General features: G+C 39.5%; 1 protein-coding gene across 3 annotated transcripts in view; it reads right to left on the bottom strand.

The window, feature by feature from the left end:
• The window catches only part of MIA3 (MIA SH3 domain ER export factor 3), a 56507-nt gene that overhangs the window by 27223 nt on the left and 5905 nt on the right, over positions 1 to 23379 (bottom strand). For all 3 annotated transcript variants that reach the window (XM_089529373.1, XM_089529374.1, XM_089529375.1), the window contains exons 3-7: positions 15232 to 15318; positions 9708 to 12669; positions 7322 to 7591; positions 5834 to 5976; positions 179 to 310 (exon numbers count right to left, since the gene is read on the bottom strand). In XM_089529373.1, coding sequence (XP_089385499.1) covers positions 179 to 310; positions 5834 to 5976; positions 7322 to 7591; positions 9708 to 12669; positions 15232 to 15318 — 3594 coding nt within the window. The remainder of the gene's footprint in view (positions 1 to 178; positions 311 to 5833; positions 5977 to 7321; positions 7592 to 9707; positions 12670 to 15231; positions 15319 to 23379) is intronic.

Here is a 23379-nt window from a genome sequence, read left to right as displayed (position 1 = left end):
AGTTTACAATATTACAACATAAATTCAAATTTTAAACATTTAAAAATACATCAATAAAAGTACACCAACTCATATTTATTCAACTAAATACAGGAAGAATACAGCATGTGATAAGGAACATACGAAGCTGTGAGACTCTCACCAACCAACAACATATCTGTATTGAAAGCTTACTTACAGATAGGCAAGTTCTCCATAAGAAAATGGCAAATGTAGCAATTCCCACAAAAGCCGTGATGATAATGGGCTCCCAGGGAAGTCCATGGAAGTCAGGGCCAGGTTGCATGTCTTCAGGTAATGTTGATATCAGCTATAACAAAGGTAGAATATTTTTTCCCTTTTCTTTAGAAGTTGAGCACACATTTTACAAAACTATGGCCTAATTTCTTAAACATTTCTTAATAAGTTTCTTGACATGTTGTCTAAGAATTGTTAAAGCCAAATACACACACACATACACACACAGATGCATCTGAACTGGATGCATCTGCTGTAGGCTAAAGTCTACAAAAGCTCATGCTACCAACTTCTTTCTTTCAGTTCTCTCAATGGTGCTGCAAGATCCTTTTGCATACTGCTTTTCCAGACTAACACAGCTATGCCTTTGAATTCTATTTCTAGTTTGTCATTTCAAGAGACTTTTGGAAAGAAAATGTGAATTGAGGCCTATAAACATTTCAGAAGAGACAGATGGTGTTCAATACATGAACCTGCAATTTCAGCACAACATATATTACAATTCATAAGCAACTCACAAAAACATTTGAGAGGAGCTATTATGCTTCATCTTTAAAGCCGATCAAAATCACTTTAAAAAAATGGCCTGACCTCCTCTGCACTTCCTCACTTCCGCAAAAGCAAACAAGATCTGCCAAATCAGATCTAGGCTTGTTGTCGCCACTGAACTCTGTACTCCAGGCAACCTACTAAGGGCACAATCTTCTTTTTGTTCAGTCATTTTGTTTTTTTCAGCAGATCGCCTTGAACATTTGCTAAATCAGGCAAGTGGAATGACCTGATGTGGGGGGGAGGCAAAAAAAAAAATGCCAAGAGACTAAAGAAATCCTCTTTAGACCTTCCACAGCTGCATCTACACTTTACAATTAATGCAGTTTGAGACCACGTTCACTGCCATGGCTCCATACTATGGAATCCCTGGATTTGTAGCTTTGTGGGCATTTAGCCTTCTCTGTCAGAGAGCTCTGGTGCCACAACAAACTGCAAATCCCAGTTTTCCATAGGATGGATCCACAACAGTGTCAAACTGCATTAACTCTGCAATGTGGCAGCAGCCGTGCAAGGTCAGTCAAGGAATATCCGATTTCTCCCCTTGCCAGCTACATCCGCATAGCAGAAATAATCCACTATGACTCCACCTTAACTGCCAGGGCTCAACACTATGGGATCCAGGGTATTATCATTTGTTGTGGCACCAGAGATCTCTGACAGAGAAGGCACAATATCTCACAAAGTTTCAGTTCCAAGAATAAGACAGCATTGAGCCACGGCAACTAAAGCGGTGACAAACTGGGTTATTTCTGCCATGCAGATACAGCTAGCTTCCCCCAAGGAATGCTCCTAGACAAAATGAATTGGGCCCGTGAGGCATTTTGTGAGACATTTAGCCTTCTCTGTCAGAGAGTGTTGGTGCCACAGCAAACTACAACTCCCAAGGCTCCACAATGAGCCACGGCAGTTAAAGTGGTGTCAAACTGGGTTATTTTTGTGGTGCATTCCTTTTGTCTCCCACTTTGCTGACTTTTACCTCTTTACCCCACTCAGACCAGGGATGCTACATTAGCTTTAGGGCAGAAGAAATCGCAAACATGCAAAACTGGAGTGTCGCCTTTTGGGGACATCTGCAACTCACAAGCTTGTTTGCTTCAGTCAACCTCCTCCTCGGCCTCTGCATTAATTCTGCAAAGCAGGGTCCAAAACACAGTGCGGAAACAATCCAGTTTGACACCACTTTAACCACCACGGCTCAAAGGGATTCCATGGCTGGGCAGGGATTCGAACCCTGGTCTCCAAAGCCATAGTCCAACACACCAACCGCTACACCAACGGTTTAAGGCAGCCTCTTCTTAATCCCAGTCCTCTTTATGGGATGCATTTCTCCACAAAAAACGCCACTGCTTTTAAATACGTCCTTAAATGGCGCTATAGATGCTTTATATGGGCTGCATCTGCTTTCCAGAACAAAACAGTCTGACACCAATATGTTGGCTATTTGCTATAACTAAATGGAGGGAGGGAGAAGTTTGACACCAACGGTATGGGACATGTAGTCCAACAGTACAGGACATGCAGTTGAAAGGTATGGGACACGTAGTCCATTAGTATGGGACATGTAGGGCATGGGGCATATAGTCCCTCAGTAAGGGACAAGCAGTCCATTAGTAAGGGACACGTAGTCCAAAGATATGGGACATGTAGTCAATCAATAAGGGATGTGTAGTCCCTCAGTATGGGACATATAGTCCAAGGATATGGGACACGTAGTCCATCAGTAAGGGACATGTAGTCTAAGGATATGGGACATGTAGTCCATGGGCCCCACAACCAATTCCAACTCCCAGAATTCCATAGCCCTGAGCCAGAAAAGTGTCAAAGCGGTGCCAAACTGGGTTATTCCTCCAGTCTGGATGCCTAACGGGGAGAGAAGGGGGGAAGCTTGTATTTCGCTCTCTCTCCGTTTCCTCCCCCTCCACAGAAAGCCAAAGAGGCGCGGGAAGGACGAACCGAGGCTTCTAGCTTAGTGCCTCCTCCGTCCTCCTCCTCTCACCTGCAGAAGGCGGCCGGTGAGGGAAGCGTAGCCCCGGGAGAGCGGCCCCAGGAGCAAAGTGGTGGTGGCGGTGGCAGCGCCGCCCCCGGGGCCTCCGGAGGGTTCCATAAGGGGAAGGAGGGAGGGGGAGGAGGAGGAGGAGGACTTTGCCTGGCGCCTTTTGCCCGTTGGCCCCTTGGCGCTGCTGCTGCTGCTGCTGCTGCTGCTCCAACCGTCCCTCAGGGACACGTCAACTCGCTCTGGCCCCGCCCCCTGCTCCTCCTCCTCCCGCGACCCCGACGAGGAGGGTGATGATGATGACGTCATCAACCCGGGCCGCTCTGATCCTGAGGAGGAGGCGGTTGGAGAGAGAAGCCGGAAGGAGGAAGCGCCGCGCAGCAGGGTTCCGACCGGAAGTGAGGGGGTCAACCCTTCGCCTTAGGCTTTTAATAACAACAACAACTTGAAAGCAACCGCTTCCGGGTCCCATTTTTTGGGGGAAACGAGAGATTCATAAATAATAATAATAATAATAATAATATTTCAAATATTACCTATATTAAAAATATTTAAAATAAACTAGTAATTTATTTACGTTCTCAATTAATAATTTTATTTAATTGATTTAAAATAAAGTATTTTTAAAACAAGTAAAATGTTTCAAACGGCGTTAGCCCGATTAGACGCTGCTCTGAGGCGCTGCGTTTAGAGCCTCTGCTTTTAATTTTTGCAAGGTTTTATCAGTCTGTTTAAACCTAAACAGCCGGAGCGTTGGCTTTGTTTTTGTTTAAGTGCTGTTTAAGCCTATTTTTGTCAACCTCCTCCTCATTCCGAACATTTTATCTTAATTGCTGGCTGTAACACGAAGCTACGGAAAGGATGGCATTCCAAGGCTAATACTGATCCAAGCAACAACAGAGACAGCATGAGTGGCATAAATATAATCTATATTTAATTGTGGGTAAAATTCATTTAAAATGAAATTACGGAAACGCCGCCATTCCAAGGTTTCAAGACTTATTCAAGACTAATCTTGACTTTCAATTCCTCTGCAGCTTCTAATGTATTATTGGCTAAAAAGTCATCATTGATAAAAAAAAAACTATGACATACACTGTGTGAGGGTATATACAAATAGTGTGATCAACCCTCTCATATCCTATAAGGAAAGAAAACCTGAAGTAATTGTTACAGACAACACTAGATCCGCACCTCAGGACAAGCTAAATAACATCACTGAACTTAACATACTCAAGGAGGAATGGAATAATCTTAGCCAAGCAATCGAATTGATAAATAACAGCCAGCGTGTAGCGGAAGCTTCCCTATCTTCTGACACAATAATTCCAAGAAATGATGATTGTCGAATAAATCAAGTGAACAAAGGACAACCTATGAACTGCAATGATATGCCCTTTATAACTCAGAGAGATGATCATTCTAAAAATATTCTTACTATAAATAGGTCTTCTTCGCTATTAACTCCTATCCAGACTGATATTTCACGGTCACCATCTATCGTTCCGCCAGCATCTAAAGAAAAATTCCTAATAGACTTTGAAGCGGCGGAAAAAGTGGAACCTCGACAGCAAACTTGGGCCAGGGCCATGGCCTCTCCCTTACAAATCAATTAACGGTTACAACACACCTTGAAGATACAACAGCAAAATTTCGCAGGATAATTCAGTCCAATCTAGAAGTTGCTTCTCAAGCAGCACAACCAATTAGAGAACTGTATAATCCAAGCTCCTTTGATTTAGTAACATTTATCTGTAGGTGGAACTCAACACAATACTCACTAAATCTATTCAGGGCTCTCGATAAGCCCACTTGAGTCAACGAAAGTAATACAGTGTCATCGGCATATTGCAACACAGAAAGTGGGCGATTTCATAGCATAGGAGGATGGGTGTCGACGGTTGACATGAAAGTTGGAAGATCTGCTCATACCATTTTATATTTATTTATTTTATTTATTTATGGTATTTATACCCGCCCTTCAGCCTTAATAGCTATCAGAGCGGCTTACAATTATTATTTTTAATTAAATTTTAATTTTAATTTAATTAATTATATCCTGCTTTTCCCCAAAAAACTGAGACTCAAAAGTGCCTATAAGAGCCTGATGGCCTTCAAGTTAATAATAATAATAACAACAACAACCTGAAGGCACAGAACACACATATCTGGTTATTGTAGCCACTTCGAGTCTCAATTTTGGGAAAAAAGGATAATTAATAATAATAATAATAATAATAATAATAATAAAATTGATTTATATCATTTGCATGCTGCCTTTCTTCCTGGATGGACCCAAAGTGGCTCATATCGTTTCATATCCTACTTTTTTAACTTGAAGGCAAATACCACACATCAGGTTCTTCTAGCCCCTTTAAGTCCCAATTTTGGGGGAAAAGCAGGCTTCTTCATTATTATTATTATTATTCTGTTTCCCCCCCAAAACTGGGACTACAAGAATCTGATGTGTATTGTGTGTCTTCAAGTAATTTCCAGTTTATGGCAATCCGGAGCCGAACTTTGGAGGTGTTTCATCCACAGGGTTGCCACAGGTCAGGGAAGACTCAAAGGCAGTTAACAACAACAAAAGGCAACAAAAGTGGGTTTCATGGCTGAGAATTCAACCCTGGTCTCCAGAATCGTAGTTCAACATTCAAACCACTATGCCACTGGTTTAAGGCAGCCCTTCTTAATACCAATCCTACACAAGTCAAGAAACCATGTTGAGATTGTTAAACAGAATTAAAGCAGCTCAAGATCTTTTGAGATCAATGGTGGCTCCAAATTAAAAGATATTGCCATGTTAATCTGGATAAGTTTGCAAAATTATCTTGCAGCACCTTTGAGATTAAAAGAAATTGGTAGGATAAACCTTCATAGACTCAAGCTTACTTCATCAGATGTAGACTGATGTCTATGGAAGCTTATGCTACCAACGTTTTTCTCAGTCTCAAGGGTGCTCTAAGATCCCATAACTACAAATTATTATCCATATAAGTTACATACACATAGTACAAGTACACTATATACAAAAGTAGGTAAAATACTTACAATATCTGTGAACGGTCGCATATTTTCCTTTGCTAATAGCACTGCACCATCCAAGGAGCCAAAAATATATGGAGCAGGAGAATCTCCTTCAGATGGATTGCTTCCCTCTTCTATTACATTATCCTTCACCTCAAGTGGACCTTCTGTTAAAAACAAAGTTTCATGAATGATTTTGACTAAACTATATTTTTGTTTCTCACATGTTCTTGTGGGATCTAAAGGACCTAACAAATTATCTGACATTGGTAACCTTTTTAGTTAGACTAGTGCTTCTCAGGCTATCTGATATGGGAGACTAGGAATTATTTTTTTTCTCATGTGCTAGGAACTGCCACTAAAATTTGTTCCCATTGGATACAATTGGTTTTATTCCCTTGGAAACTTGCCAGGGACCAGCACTGGTCCAGGGTCACCACTTTCAGTAGCACTGGTTTAGACTTTTTTAAATTTTTTGATCCCAAATAGTCCCTAGAGGACACTGGAGACAATTTTGACATGATTTTGGTCCTCTGAGCATTTCAAGTCCAGGAAAGTCTTGGTTCACAAAAGGATGTCAACTGGGAAACCAATTTGATTTCCGATTGCAAAACAGGCCTTTCCAAAATTGGCCTTAGGGACAGAAGAGAGGAGAAATTTGCCCCCACAAACCCTATGAAGTTTGGGAGCATTTTTTGCAACACAAAATTGGGAGGGATGCTGGAATTCAGAAATGGGTGTGGAAATCACATGCAGCCTGCAGAAGGCAATTTCCCCACCGCTCCACTATGGGTAGGTGTGTATATATTTGTATTATGTATTTTATTTATTTATTATTCCATTTCATTTCTATGCCTCCTCTCTCCCAGTAGGAACCCAAGGCGGTTCACATTTTAAAACATTAGTAAAATTCAAAACAAATAAAATCATCTATACACAATATAAAATCACATAAAAATATACAAAAGTTAAAAGCATAACTAAAACCCACCTTCTTCATAAAAAAACCCCCACCCTTATGTGAATTATATATCAAATGCCTGCTTAAATAAAATTGTCTTTGCTTGCCAATGAAAGGCAAGCAGGGAGGGGGCCAGCCTAGCTTCCCATGGAAGGGCATTCCAGAGGGTGGGAGCAGCCACTGAAAAAGCTCTCTCCTGTGTTCTCACCAAGTGAACCTGTGATCTTGGCAGGATCCAGAGAAAGCCTTCATGGAGGGGTGCAGGAAAAACATAACAACAGCCCTTTAATTCCAAAAAGAACTCCATGAATGAATTAACATAGATCAATTAAATAAAAATGTAAGCCGTGGGAACTGCTTTTTTTCATATTTCCACATTTCCCAACCCCACAGGACACATTCTAGAGAGTGGGAGGCTGCACAATGAAGAGGACCATCCCCATCCTGCCACTGCCAGGAGCTTCCACTACAGACGTACACCATCAGATACTTCTTTGATTCCCCCGGCCCCCAAGGAAACCATTTAAGAACAAAGCTATCAAGAAACTTACCAGTCACGATGTCTTTCTCAGTTCCTGAATCAACTAGTTGTAAGGGTCTATCCATATCTGGCTCTTTTTTGTCACTGTCAAAGACATCCTTAGTTATTGTTTCATCCAAAGTTCCTGTTCCTTCCAAAATGTTTTCATCTGCCTTTGGTTGATCCAGATGAAGAATTTCTTTTTTTGATGTCTGCTCTGCATCGTATGGATGGTTATGATCTATGCTCTCATCTGGGCTTTCTACATGTTGTCTGTCACTGTCAATTTGTTTTCCATTAACTAAGGTGAACAGAAGTATATATTTTAGTTAGGATATAATTACCAAGACCGTGTCTACTTTTTGAATTAAATTATGCATCTTCAGATCCATCTTTCTTTGTCTGAAAAATACTTCAGTTTAATTTCAGTTATTCTGAATCAGATACTTATGGAATACATGCACCACATTTGTCTGCAAGAAGGTTAATTATGCACTGCAATTATTTGTGGATACTTGTTAAAATTACTTTTTTATTCTCCCTTTCTTCAGTCAGGGAAGTCAAGGTGACATGGTCTTAGATCTCATCACGGCCCTACTTCACTTCAGCAAACATACATGTATTTTCAGACTTTCCAAGTTGAAATAGTATACGGTAATTTCCATTTTTAAGAAAAGTCTGAAAGTACATGCATGTTTGCTGGAGTGAAGTAGGGCAGTGATGAGATTTAAGACCATGTCATCTTGACAGAGCTTGGAAGAGTTACTATTTTGGACTGCATGTAACTGATGAAATCTAGAACCCTATGAAATCAGGGCTCAGAACCATCTAATGAGGCTCTTCACTCCAGACATGTCATTTTATAAGACAGCAAAGTGATGGTTGAGGGAATATGGCTTGTACATTTCCCTCTTTGTGTTTCTAGTGAGCCCTTCTAGAGATTACAGCTTCAGACGTTCTTTCTGATGTGATAAACCTGTGTCTAGGATGTACCACTTCATGCTATATGTTGTAGCTCAAATGATGTACTGTATATACTCATGTATAAGTCTAGAAATTATAGTCAAAATAATTGACCCAAAAACCTGGGTCAACTTATCCATAGGTCAATGTAAATACTGTACATTAACTCCTATAAAGGGAACCATTCCCTGGTGAAAGGCAAGAGTGTGATGTGTCCTGGAAATATTGACACCCCCCTCCCCCCACTCTCTTATCCATCCAACCTTTAGGGTAAGCCCAAACGGTTATGTCTGCCAGAATTTTGTAAGTTCTTTGGCGTAGTTTTCCTTTGCTTCATCATTTAGATCCTTTGTTGTATGCCCCTAAGTTTTATCATTGACTTATCCACGGGTCATATCTAAATCCATAATTTTGGCCCCAAAACCATTCCTTGATTTGTTCGTGAGGTCGACTTATACTCAAGTATATACGGAAAGTAATTTCTTTTACATAGGAAACTACAGGTTGGGCAGAATATCTTGTACTTTAACCCCCCATTCTGTTATCCTAGTTTCTTACGTGGAGAATATTTTTAGTGGAATATTACAGTATGCATTCTGAAACCAATTAGGTGAAGGTTTACCATCTTAAGATTTAGTCAGACAGCTTAGTTGACAACCAGGTCTGAGAGTGCAACTGGGATAGAGATGGGTTATGAAGCCAAGCTTTTTCTACAAAGTTGTCACTGTTAAGCTTTCTTGGATACACTTTTCTAACTTTGGTAATGTTTTTAGAATTGGGATAAAAAATGTGAACATTTATTTATTTATTTATTTTATACCCTGCCTATCTCCTGAGATGGGACCAAACAATCAGTTTTCCATAAGTCCAAATATCTGACATTAAGAAGTTTGCCCCAAAGCTTCCTGACAAATTAACCTGGAGTCCACAAAGGCCTGTGCCAAATTCAACTGTTTGGTCCTAGATGTTTCATGAGAGTCTGTGCTGTTGTTTTTGTAACAGTGCCCCTGAGGAAGTGACTAAGGTATCTGGCATTTATTTATTCTTGAGGCCTGTCACCAACTCTATGGAGTTTATCACACTGGGGTTAATTTCAACATTAAAGCACATTTAAAGCATCCTGCAAAAAAGCAAAAATGGCAAGTAATTGCATGAATGATTATCACACGAAATTGCACAAATACTGTAAAGTGATATCAGGAATGCATTGTCGCTGAAATCCCAAAAGTAAAAAAGACATGGTTTAATGCCTATTTGTGACCACTTTAATGGCAGGTTTTGTGTGACGTCGTGTGAAATCGTTTCATGTAATTACATAATTTTTCTGGGATATTCACGTGATAAACTCCCGACCTCCTTCGTGTGATAAACTCCTGAGTCTGCACAGCAGTTAAGTCCCTCGTGGGCTTTACTTTCAAGTAAGTTTGTACAGGATTACAACCTGAAAATCTTACCTGTAATGGATTCACCAGGGTCCATCTCAGATTCTAAAACAGATGCAAGTGGAGTACTGTCACTAATTGGAGAGTATTTTTGCCTTAATGAATACATCAGCTCTTGAATATCATCCATCAAGGCAGCTTCCTCATCAAACAAGTCAATTTCCTTGATCACCTCTTCTTTATTTTCTGCCTCTCTTGAATCTAAAGCTTTGTTCAAAATATCCAAAATGTTAGACTCTGAAGATTCAAGGATCTGGTCCAAAGCTTTTTCAGTGTTCTCATAGCTGTCACTGTGTTTCTGAGCAAGCAGAAGCTCCAACTGCATATCATGAAATAAAGATTCTATCTTGAAAACATGTTGTTGCCCAACATACTTTTCTAAACGTGCAATACGTTTTTCATCAAGGAATTCTTTCATTATAATGAGCTGCCTAACATCATCACTGTAGTCTGACTCTGTGTCTTCATCTGTGTTTTCCAACACACTTTTAGGCTCATGGGAATGCTGGTGTTTATCTTCTGTCTCCTCTGTTGAAGTCTGTAGCTCTTTAAGGCCATCCTGTGAAAAATCTTTAGGGAGATGCTCCTTGGTTTGATTAAAGTCATCTTTGCCTTCCAATTCAGATATACTTAAACTGATTGGTGTTATTTCATCATGTATCTTTTTTATTTGTTTATTCTTCCCAGCCAGAGAATTTTCCATTTCAGATAATACTGTTGTAACCACTTCCTTTTGTCTTTCCTCTTTACTTTCCTTCAGTTGAGAATCTTCACTTACTTGCATTCCTCTATACTCCTCATTAAAATCTCCCATGCCAACTTCTTTTTTGGCTTGCTCAAATGCTGTACTTGCATCTCCCATTTCGTCAACAGGATTAGCAGCTCTTGAAATAGCATCATTTGGCATTTGCAGCAGAGGATCTGCACTTTCAACATCTAATGTGAAACCTTGTTCATCTGTATGCCCTTCTTTTGACAACTTTGCACTAACTGCATTTTCATCTTGTAATAACCCCTCTTCTAGTTCTTCTGTAAACTCATCTTCTGCTTCTAGCTCCAGAGACAGAAGTTCTTCTGTGGGTGATTTTTCTCTTCCCATATCTGCTCTAGTAACTTGATCTAAGTGTTCAGCTTCATTATTAACAATACTTTTCTGAGTAATGTTTTTATGTTGTATTGCTCTCTTGGATTCTTCAAAAATATACTTTTTCTCTATTGTTTTTTCGCTACTTGTATGGTCATCTTCCTCTTCATCCTCTTTATGGTCTTCTGAATCTGGCTCAGTTTCTTGCTGAGACTCTTTGGTAGGCATGTCAGGACCTTTCTCAGAAGAAATATTTTCCATAGTAGAATCATTTGATTGCTTCTTACTGCCAAATATCTTTTTTAGTTCAAAATCTTCTCCATTTTGCTTTGTATTATAGTTTGTTTTGCTTTCCAGGACATCATCATTGTCTAGATCACTCTGAGAGCCATTTGTCAATTCCTCCAATAAGTCTGGTACAACAAGATCCTCCTCATCATTTTTTACCGTTTTTCCCCATAAGGTTTTGTATTTTGTATCATTTTCCAAGCTATCATCCACATTTCTCTCTTCTGTTTCCTTCTCTTTCCTTACCTTATGAAGGGAAAAGCCATCTGAGTCATCTTTGATGTGACCTAGGGATGGATTTAATCTATTTCCATTTGTTTCTGAAAAGGCTTTTGGTTGCTGATCATCTCCATAATTGGGAAATGTACCAAAATTATGTGTAGAAGTGCTGTGCACTTGTTCTGTAACAGGTTTCTCCTCAGTTTGTGCATCCTTTCCCTCATAGTCCTGAGTTTTATACTTCTTTTCCTTAGGGTTTTCAGTGTCTGCATTATGTATCTGCTTTCTGAAAAGATCATGTTCTGATGTAAAGGGATCATCTTCTGATGAAAATTCTGAATTAGCTACCATGTCTTCTGCATTTTCTTGCTTGTTGATTAGGGCCTCCTCCTCCTCCTCTTCCTCCTCTTCCTCCTCCTCCTCCTCCTCCTCTTCTTCATCCTCTTCCTCTTCTTCCTCATTTTGTTCTTTGAAATCAACCTTGTTGCCACCAGTTTTATCTGCTGTTCTTTCACCACCACTGACAATTGCAAAAAATTTGTCCCCTAAATGTGTTAATAAACCAGAGTTGTCCTTTTTTTCATGAATTAATTTGGCAGCAGCTTTCTTAGTGTTGTCATGATCAAACTCAATTGTTTCTGAGTTAGATGATATCCTTTTAGACTCTATATCATCTGAAGATTTGGCTTCTCCTTCTGTAAAAGGCAGTAAAGGAATTTCTTCTGACTGCTGCTTTGGTTCTTCTAGCTTCTCAGTTTCATAAGAATCAGTATCCAGATCTTCCTCCAGATCACCATCAAGTGATGTAACAAGGCTGGTTGTCTCATCATCAGATACAATGGCATCTGTAGTTGAGCCAAATGTTGTTTTCAGGTCCGCTGATACATCTTGATGTAGAAGCGTGTAAGCTCCATCATCTTTGCCTCCATAATTGGATTGGTTTGCTTTTCCCTGAGATATATTAGAGTTTCTGGCACTTTCATGGTTTGGCACTTTTAATGTTTCTTGCAGCATTTCTTCAAGAGGCTGGTGTGCACTTTGGTCTCCCTGAGAATTATCTGTGTCACTATTTACAATGAGGTCTTCACTCTTGGAATCAAGAATTTCCTCTACATTCTCTTTAAGTAGAACGTTGGTTTTTTCACCCATTTTGGCATCGTCCCCATTTTCTTCCTCCAGGCCTACTTCAGAACTTTCACTCTCAATATCAGCAGACTCTACAGAGCCCATAGCATTAGACTCTTCAGTCTCTTCTTCCTTTTCAGTTGCCAGCTCAGTTTTGTCATCACTGGCTACTATATCCTCTGATACTTTTAAAAGCTCATCCACATTATAACTATCAAAATCATCTTTGCCTCCATCAAAGCAAACAAAATCTGTTTCCTGAAAGGAGATGAAAACAGTTTTAGTAACTTAAGGAAAGCAACTTTTTCACATAAAATTTGCCATATCTTAATTTCTCTTCAGTTTAGGTGAAAGGTAGCTTTATTTGCCTATTAGAACTCACAAATGAGTTATCTGATTAAAAGTGACAGCAAGGATGTTCCTAGATTATTGTCACAATTTACACTGCAAATCTATGCCTTCTTATGTGGGAGAAAAGCACATTTAATGTAATCAGATATACCTACAAGTATACCTCAATGAAGTAGATGTGTTCCTAGACATTACTTCTTTAACAGCAACAAGTATAAGAAGCATAAATAACATGGAAAGAATGGGAATAGGTTCCTACACTACAAAAGAGAAGATCACTTCAGCATGTTTCAGCAAACTTTTAATTCAAAACTAACAGCAATGGATGTGTGAAATTAACAGGCAGGTCAGCCTTATGTGACTAAACAAAAATATTTTGAATCTTCTACAGCAAGGCATTTTGCAAAATGCATGCAGGAATCACTTTTTTTTTCTTAACCAGCTCATTTTCTTATGATTTCCATTTTGGTGGTGAAACTTATAGATATATGGGTCTTTTAGTTTTTTAACATGTTAGCGGTAGAAGGTGAGGCAAGTGTATGTGGTCTCCCTTTTCCTCTTTTTTTTGCTCATTAATGGATTCTGGGGGCAGCTGCTGTTTATCTTTCCTGTTTTAGGCAAGCACAAAGCTACTGTAAGATCAGCTAGAGTCCTGCTCTTTCCCAGCTCAAACTAAATTGCATTGTTTACAGCAGACACATTGCTACAATCTGAAAATGAATGTCTGTGTTTCTCTAGACCTCTTTCACTATCCTCCTAATGTTGATGTTGTTAAAAAAACTTACAGCTAATAGGATGAGGAAAAGGGGACTTTATGAAAAGGAGCTTCACTGTTAGAGGCTTTAAGGAGCATATCACATGCAGCCTTACTGTGGGCAAAAGGTTCCTGGAGTATTTCTGAAGCGTGAAGATTTAGTTTGTCGCGCTTCTAAAACATCAATGAGGTATCTCACTTCTATTGACAAAGTGTTCGCGGAGCAGCCATTTTTTAAATAACGGGATCTTCCATTATTCAAAAATGGTTGCTCCGCGAACGTTTCAGCGACAGGAGAGAAGCAGGATGCCTCAATGACATTTTAGAAACGCGATGCGTTATCACACCTTCGCACTTCAGGAACGCTCCAAGAACCTTTTGTGCATGTTCAGTGTCTCCGTGTGATAATCCCCTTAGTGAAGTATGCCTGTATTATCATGATCCTCATCTTATGTGACCTATTCCTCAAAACCAGGATTCAAGGCTAAATATGCACAGGATTAAGCTGCATAAAGCATAAAAATGCTAGACTGGAGCCTATAAACATTTACCTATTACTACTGCTACTACTATTATTATTACTGACATTTAGCAAGGAGGAGGACAGGGCTATAATCAAATGTACCTTTAAGAAGTTGCTTAAGAGTAGGTCCAATTATTGGTCTGTCTAGACCTCTGTGGTCTAAACTTTCAGGGCCTCTACACCAGGGAAAGGCTGTTCCTTTCTTTTGCTTCTGTGCCTGCTCCATTGAGCATATGTTTCTTTTCTAGCTTTCTTTCTTTTCTTTTTTACATGATCTGGTACAACTCCAGAATAAACCAAGAGACGTTGGAGATTGGACGTATGACCTTCTGTGTAGAGAGCTTGTGCTCTTCCACAGAGCAACAGACCTTCCACTTTCTAGGAAGTTAGCCTTCTTGAACACAAGTGAGGCTTACTTCTGAGTAAATGTACAAAATACTGTCCTTTAAGCAGACAGATACTGTTCAGTATATGCCTGTATAATATGACTCACAAAGTCTGGTACTGTGGCCTACAAGGTGTTTGACCAGCTTGGCAGGTCACAAGGGGCATGAGCCTGATCAGCTATGAGTTGGCTTTCTTGCAACCTCACTCCAAATAGTCAGAGAAATGAAGGCCCGTTACAGACCACCCAAAAGGGGCGATCTTGGGCCGCTGCTGGTTGCAGCGCGGAGGAGTCGCAGCAGCCAAACCGCGCGACTCCTCTGCGCTGCAAAGAAGGAGCGCGAAAATTGCGCTCCTTCCGGCAACCCGGAAGAGACGCCGCAAGTGCCAAAGCACGCACTTGCGGCGTCACTTCTGCCACGCGATGTGTGGACGCAGAGCATCCGTTACATAAAAATGGCAGTGGCCGTGTGGAACGGCCACCGCCATTTGTTACGGACTCTGTCCGTAACAGGGTAAGGGGCGTCTAGAAGAGACGCCCCTTTTTCAAACTGGGACGTCCTGAGGACGTCTGAAATGGTGGTCTGTTACCCGCCTAAGTGTTCTCAATCCAGTGGTCAGAAACATTAGTCGTATTTTATGGTGTTTGTCTCCCTCTTCTCTTCAGACCTTTCTTCTCTCCATTTATATTGTCTGGTTGTTTTTTTTTAAAAAAAATTGTGGTCCCTTTAGGCTTATCTATAATATTTCTAAGCTCTCAGAAAGAATGGTACGTATATAGATCAAAATAAATGTACAAATAACTTACATCTGTTAGCAGTTCTAGCTCATCATGGGTATAAATATGATTTATTTCAAGTAAGTCCTTTGGAAAATATCCAAATTCATTTCCAACCTGACAGGGAGGAAAAAATGGGAGAGAAAGATCAACATAAGAAAAATTATTTTATTTTAAAAAATAAAACCATTATTTCTGCTCCTTTTTAGAGCCAATTGTCTTTACAGAAATGGTATTGTCTCTTCCCAGGGGATTGGCCAAGTGGGATCCAGTTCCAATGTGTTCTTAATAAGATTCATTTCTGCCACAGGACTTTAGCTTTTTAAAAAAATTGAACTGCAAATACTTGTTTGACAATCGGCACTTCAACTGCTGATTTCATCCGAATTCCCCTTACGTAAATCAGAACCATCGATTTAAACAAGTAATGTATTGGAATGAGTGGACAGCTACTGTTAAAATGATATTATTGTAAATACAGTGGACCCTTGTTATACGCTGGGGTTTGGTTCCAAGATCCCCCGTGTATAACAAAATCCGTGTATGCTTAAGTCCCATTAAATATAATGACATAGCAAAATGGTGTCCCTTATAAAAAATGGAAAATCAAGGTAAATTTATACTTTTTGGGAACATTTTCAAACCGTGTATGCTTGAATCCGTGTATAAAAAATCCGTGTATAAGAAGGGCCGACTGTATGTCTAAACATTACCTAAGACACAGTAAAAGGCTATATGCTCTAAAGAAATTAGTGTAAAATATATAAAGGATAAAGCATATAAGCCTGAATCTTGTTTCTATTGTGGATCATTAACAGCAATCAGAAACTAGCAGCTGTTCTATCTCAACTTTACCAACCATCTAAGCCAGGGAGACCTACTGTAGAAGGCTAATTTAAGGGCTGAACAGACCAGCACTATGAGCCAGTATCGGGGTCGAGTGGGGGCATGGCAACCACACACTGCATGCCGGACTCCATCCCCAAGCTGCGTCATGCTGCCCGCCCAAACAGATGGTGGGTGGCATGGGTACGTTCCTACGGCGCAGCATTTATACACACTGCACCAAAGAAATGGAGCAAAAGCAGCACTGAAGCGGCAAGGGCGGCATTTTGTCGGCTCGAAAAGGAGTGGCATTTTGCTGCTTATTTTTGAGCTGGCAAACTGCTGGATTGGGGCCATACAGTTGCTGAGGCCCCAATCCGGCACTCAAAGGGGCAGTGGCAAGCCACTCCAAAAGGGCCCGTCTTCCCTTGGTCCCTCTGAAAACCTTGAGGGTTGCAACTGCCACCACAAAATAATCAATTTTTGCCCCAAATGTTCTCTAGGAGGTGTGGTAGCATTTTTTGCCACAATTTTGCCACCTGGGCCTAAATTGGTACAGAGGGGCACAAATGTGACAAAAATGTCTCCATGCCCCCAGAGAGCATGTGGAGGCAAAAATCCTAGAGGTTGCTTGCAGATTGCACTTCATTCACTCCTGATCTAAGCAAATCTGTGGAGAAATCAGAAAGGGAATGAAATATTCCATGTGAAGAAGTGAAATTTGACCACTTCAACACAGTGCACTGCAAAATAACATTTGAGTGTATTTCAGCAAACTTCTATGTCTTGCTGAAATCAGTGGGAGGGGCATTGTCACCTATGCATATTTACTCTGGAGTTTCTTTTCATAGAGCTTATTTTCAGCAAATAGAACTTCGTATATCTTCTGACATATAGTTTAAACATTTGGTGGTACATAGGTATGCACAGCTCTTTGCTGGATTACACTCTAGCTGGACAAAAGGTGAGGTTTGTTGCTACCTTTCTTATGCTCTAGTCTGCTTTGTTCAACACCACTTTCATGATATCAGACTAACTGAAAGGAAGAAGTTGGTAGCATGACCTTTTGTAGATGCATCTGATGAGGTAGACTCAAGTCTACAAAAGCTCATGCTACCAACTTACCGCACAAATATGCACAAATATATATTCCTTATACAGGAGTTATTCAAGTCCCTTGATCATTTTGGTTGCCTTTATACTTTTCCTATCTGTACAATGTACTTTTTAAAGTTTTAGTGGCCCTAACTGTGCACTGTACATGTATTCCAAATGTGACTGCACCACGGGTTTGTATAAAGGCAGTATGATACTGACACTTATTTTAATTCTAATTACTGCCAATGAGAAATTTGCCTCTCTTTAAAAAAACATTTACAAAATGTTTACAACATTTTCACTGAACTATATAACAAACCGAACCCCAAGATCCCTTTCTTGATCAGTCACTTCCAGTTCAAGTTCCATCAATGTATATGTGAAATTAGTATTATGCATCACATCACTCCTGCTTACATTGCATCTCATTCTCTATTTTATTGTCCCTTCTCCCAGTTCAGTGACACCCAGACTGTTTACTGGAGCTAAACATAGCACCAGTCTCAACAGAGTCCTTGAGGGATTCTGCTGCTTACATCCCTCCATTGTGAGAAATTAACTTTTATTCATACTTTGCTTCTTTAGCTGATTTAAAGTAACAACTATGCCGAATTAAACAAATCAAAGCCTTAGTGGAATTTCAAAAACAAGGGCCCAAAATTAATATGTACACATTCCTACAATGGTAAGACAGATTTGTGCTGTAGCAAATTAAGCTTAGTAGTACTGCATTGTTGTTGTTTGCTTTCAAGTCATTTCTGACCTATGGGGACTCTATCATGGAGTTCTTGGCAGAATTTGCTCAGAGAGCATTTGCCCTTGCTTTCCTCTGAGGCTGAGAGTATGTAATTTGCCCAAGATCATCCACTGAGTTCTATGGGTAAGCAGGAATTCAAACCCTGGTCTCCCAGTGTCAAACTACTACATCACGCTGGTACTGCTAATAGAAGGAAAACATCCAATAGTTCAGAGCAGCCACTCTGGGGCCTGAGGGAGGAGATATTTTTGACAATTCCTACTGACTGTGTCCCAAAAGTAGCAAAGCAATGTTTTTCTCTCTCCCAGAAATGAAGACTATACAACAGTAATTTCAGAATTAAAACAACATTTTTCATGGCTCAGAATTGTATGACAGGTACAGTGACTGTGATGTTGCTGTGGAAAGGGGGCTGCCATACCCCATATGATGCTTGAGCCCCACTTACACTATCTAATTGTTATCTGTGTTAACAACTTCTAGAAAATGATTCATGCTATATTCTTACCTGCAAGTTCTTATTACTGTTGTCAGGAAGCCAATATTAATAGTGGAGAATTGTGATAGAGATAAGATAACTTGGGCAATTTGTTAAAAGTAAACATACTCTCTAGATAACTGGACTCAGAATATGTACCATGAGCATTAACCCCTACCTAAATATCCTGAAACTTTCACTATAGAAGAATCATAGAATCATAGAGTTGGAAGAGACCACAAGGGCCATCCAGTCCAACCCCCTGCCATGCAGGAAATCCAAATCAAAGCATCCCCAACAGATGGCCATCTAGCCTCCGTTTGAAGACCTCCAAGGAAGAAACAAGATAGGTAATTTCATGGAAAAAAATCCTTGAGGCTTACAAATAAACAGACAAACCAAATGCCAGTATCAATTTATTAAAATTTGCAACCATTTTTTTCAACATTTAGAGGTCTCTTTCTAGGTCTTAAAATAAATTGCAAAATCCTAGGTTCTGGATTAATTTTTTTTTTTAAAGAACAAGCATTATATTCTTAGAGGCTAGCCCTGTGCAGGATGAAAAAATAATAGCACACGTTTCTTGAGTGAGGGTGATTGAACCAGAAATTTTCTGCTTGAATTGTTTACATGGTATAACAAGACAATAAAAACCTCTCTAATCAGATATTTTGCAAGCGTAAACAAACAGAATTCATGGCAGGTGGATGCTTTATTCCTTTTGTTCAATATTTGCTGTTAAACATTAGTGCAGACTAGTTAAATCCAAAGTCATGTTTGCACTGCAGATGTCATCTGCCTTAGCAATTACCATATTAAAAGCTGCCAAATTTAGCTATCATTGTTATAAGCTGGAAAACATATTGCTAATAAAGCTGAATTAGTCTGATAAACCTTCTATTTGTTTGCCCATTACACTAAAATCCTTGAGCACAGCAGTTCCTAACTTTAGGTTCCTATATGACACTGGATTTCAACTCCCAGAAGCCCCAGTTAGCACATCCTCTATGGTCAGGGAATGTAGGAGTTGTAAACCAGCATCTGGATCCCCACAGGTTGGAAATGATTGCTCTAGGAATACAATATAGCTACCTAAAGGTTTTTAGCTCAGTGATAGAGCACATGATTTATAAGCAGAAGGTCCTGGAATTTCCAGTTGGGGCTGTAGAAGACTTGTTAAATGACCCCTGTCAAACCAAAGACTACTGTGTTCAGCAAACACTAGGATCAACCAGGATGGGTGACAGTGGTAGAAATGTTTGGCTCCATGTAACCTTTGCCTTAAAGGGACACTGGATATGTGGCACCTTGGCTGGTAAGAGGAAGACAGCATCCAGTATGTCAGTGCTTCTCAGTATTCAGTCCTCCACATTTTTTTGGACATCAATTCCTAGAAGTTTGTGCCAACATGGCCAGTGATCAGAAATTCAGGGAGATGGAAGTCCCAAACATTTGGAGGACCATAGTTTGGGAACTGCTGCAGTAGATGACCAAACCATAGCAAAGCTGGGACAGATGCTATTTGATTGTGAAGCAAATGTTATAACTTATGTTTTCCCCTTAGAAACTGAGTACGCAGAGTCCACATGGCCTCTTGAAAGTCTCCATGGCCTCTTATGTTGATCAAAAATAGAGGAAGAATATTTCCTCTATCTCTGATCAATATAAGAGGATACAGGGACTTTTGAAATTCACTAATTTCTCATTCTTTCCTTGTAAATCTCAGTCATGACTTATCTTTTGTTTTGTTTTCCCTCCCCATCCTTCTCTTTTTTCTCATGATAGAAAAGAAAAGACCCTTAGGTTCAGCTGACTGGTAACTGTGAATTGCTTTTGTTATTTAGAACACTTTATAACCTAAAATGCTTTCAAAATTTATACCTTCCACACACTTGCAATTTGTTGATGCCCCTTTGAAAGCCATGGCTCATATTATGAAATTCTGGAATTATTAATTATTAATTCTGTGGATTATCTAGAATTCTCTTGCAGAGGGTTCTAATGCTAAACTTCGGTGTAGTAGAATACAGAAGTCAAATTACGTCAACAAAGAAAATATCAGGGTTTAAAACCATGGCAATTAGAAGTGGTATAAAACTGCTATAATGTGATGGTGAGGATATACCCCAGCTGGAATGATTTAAAATGCATTAGTAGGTTTTAAAATGTAAGGCCTGGAGGGAGTCACTAGTTTTTCATACTGGTTTATCCTTATCAAACAAAGTGTATTTTGAAATCTAGATTTACAACTCATATCTAAAACCCTAGAGAGCCATGGCCAGTTAGTGTAAAAATGTTTGATAGACCTATGCCTTAACTTAGTAATAATGCTTCTTATGTGTGCAATAAGAAGAACCTTCTTAGTGAGAAAAGCCACAGTATTTTCTTATGGATTATTCTTAGTGACCAGCATTATAATTTACAAAGATACTGTGAGAAAGTCTCTACCAAGTACACAACTTTAAATTATATTTTATAGTCTAGTCCCAGTCTGTGTGTTAGTACAGCAATTTCTATAGATGGGTTTTCTCTAATCCAACTACACACATAAAACCTCTGGAAAGACCTTGTTTGCAACTGAAACACTATTAGTGAGTAGCTTTTATATTACCTTTGCTTGTGCAAGCAGAAGCATTTCAGACTTAGTCCATCTTTACTGTTTAACATATCTACTTGCAATCTAAACAAAAATGCAAAAGTATGCACTGCTGTTTCTTCCCTATAATTTGAAGGCTACAGATCCTGGTGAACTGGCTCTTTCTATCACAAAGGGTATGTGTTCAAACACATAGTAAGCCAAACCTTGGCTTTAAACTGCTATGAAATATTGCAACCCATCAACCACTTAAGAAACTTATGATTCACTAACTACTTTTTTCAAATTTGAGATAACAGCACATGCTGGCAAGAGATAGACTGCCACATGTTTTTTCTAGATTGCTCCACACACTCCATATACACCTGTCTGGATGTAGTTTCACTGCTGCTGGATCACAGCTAGAAAAAAAGCAACAATTCTTTCTTAAGCCACCTTTCCTTCCACTCATCCCTGCTCAAAGTAGCTACAAAATTAAGTAAACTCAAATCAGTGTGGTTCAAGACGTTTTCCCATAATAATGTTGCACCAGGCAATATATCCTTGAGATTTACTTCAGTGTGGGATTCTTCAGTTAAACAGACCACATTTTACTAAGGCTGAACACAGTATTGATATCATTTAAATTTTGCGCCAACAGTTATATAGTCAAGAAAGTACACAGAAAGTGAAGCTGTTTTGTTATTTTTTATATGAGCTAGAATTTTTAAGCATTCAAGGCCAAATGTTCAAGCACATATAATGGATTACCTATAATAAATCTTTCAGGTACCACAAAGCTCTTTGTTGTTTTTGCTGCAAGAGATTAACATGGCTATTCCACTGGAAACTGGCAGTCTTTTGTTTATTTCATATAAGAGGGGCCAACACAGTACAATGGTTGGAATATTGGGTTTGGTCCAACAAAGACAGCAACTCACCATCTCTTAACAATGGTGGAAATGCTGAATCTGACTAGAATTACCTAGTACTTCAAACAGTAAAAGTACTATAAAAACAGCCTAGATCTACAAATCCTCATACGTGTCAATATAGTCTGTTCTGAGATCTGCAGATGCACACCTTCATGGACATGTCCAGGGAGTCAATAAAAACTGGATTAAGAATCCCAACCACCTGATTAATAGATTAATAGGGCTTGTGCATAACCATGATCCAGTACAGAATATCACAAGTGTATGCCAAGGAGCAGAGGATTGAACCTGGAGGACCAAGACAATCCAAATGTTTTCTGCATCTTCTCTGAACCAGGGTGAGTCCATGATCTTACCATTGCTTTGACTTTTGAGGATTTGATTATCTGCAGTTTTGATTAATATGTTCTCTATAGGAATCTCTAGGACTTCCAGTACAACTCTGCCAGAGGTTGACCACAGAGTTGTGCTGGAGAACCTAGAAGTTCCAAGAGGCATTTGTATGTCCTCCAGCATGATTCTATGATTTATTGTCTGGCAGATGTTGACCATAGAGTTGCACTGGAAAACCTGGAGCTTCCTAGAGAGGTGATCTCTTAGGTAAAAAAAGAGCCCTGGTGGCGCAGTGGTTAAATGCCTGTACTGCAGCCATTCACTCAAAGCCACAAGGTTGCGAGTTCAAGACCCCCAAAAGGGCCCAAGCTGGACTCAGGCTTGCACCCTTCTGAGGTCGCTAAAATGAGTACCCAGACTGTTGGGGGCAAATTAGCTTACTTGCTAATTAGCTTACTTGCTGTTCACCGCTATGATCTTTGGAATAGCGGTATATAAATAAAACAAATTAATTAATTAATTAATTAAAAAGGGGGGTATTTGCATTTTCCCCACATTCACAAGGGTCCTTCACCCCAATCCCAGCGAATGTGGACAGACCACTGTAATTAACAATACTGTATGTTTTTATATTTCTTCTAAATTGTTTGCATCAGACAATTCTAGTAACTGAACAACGGAGATCCAAAGCATGAAATACTGTGATCCAAGCAAGTAATCTAATACAATGTTTTTCAAGCTATCTGATGTGGCAGACGTTTTTTCACCAAAGATACCAGGAACTGGTACCATATTTTGCCTTACTATTTTTATTGTATTTATATAGTTTCCTGGAAACTTGGGGCAGATTGGTAGCTGCTGGACCAGCATCAGTTTCCTGACTACTTTGAGTAGCACTGGACTAGAAGACTCACTATCAATTCAGAGCATACAGTGCTACCTGGGGAACACAGATATTAGAACACTGTTATTTTAAAAAATTAAAAATTCAAAGGAGATATTTATAGCCCAGTCAAACAATGGCACCAGGGATTTTATATGTGCTGTATTTTTAACTTTGTTAGCCGCCCCGATTGTTCTCAGAGGGGTGGGATACAAATAAAATTTTATTTATTATTATTATTATTATTTATAAAAACCCATTTTTGTCATGGAGAAAGCCAATTCTTTTGTACTT

Source organism: Sceloporus occidentalis, unplaced genomic scaffold, assembly GCF_023333645.1.
Source record: "Sceloporus occidentalis isolate IW3139 unplaced genomic scaffold, rSceOcc1.0.p SCAF_6, whole genome shotgun sequence".
NCBI lineage: Eukaryota > Metazoa > Chordata > Lepidosauria > Squamata > Phrynosomatidae > Sceloporus > Sceloporus occidentalis.
Note: the sequence above shows the minus strand (reverse complement) of the source record. Positions and strands in the feature narration are given on the sequence as shown.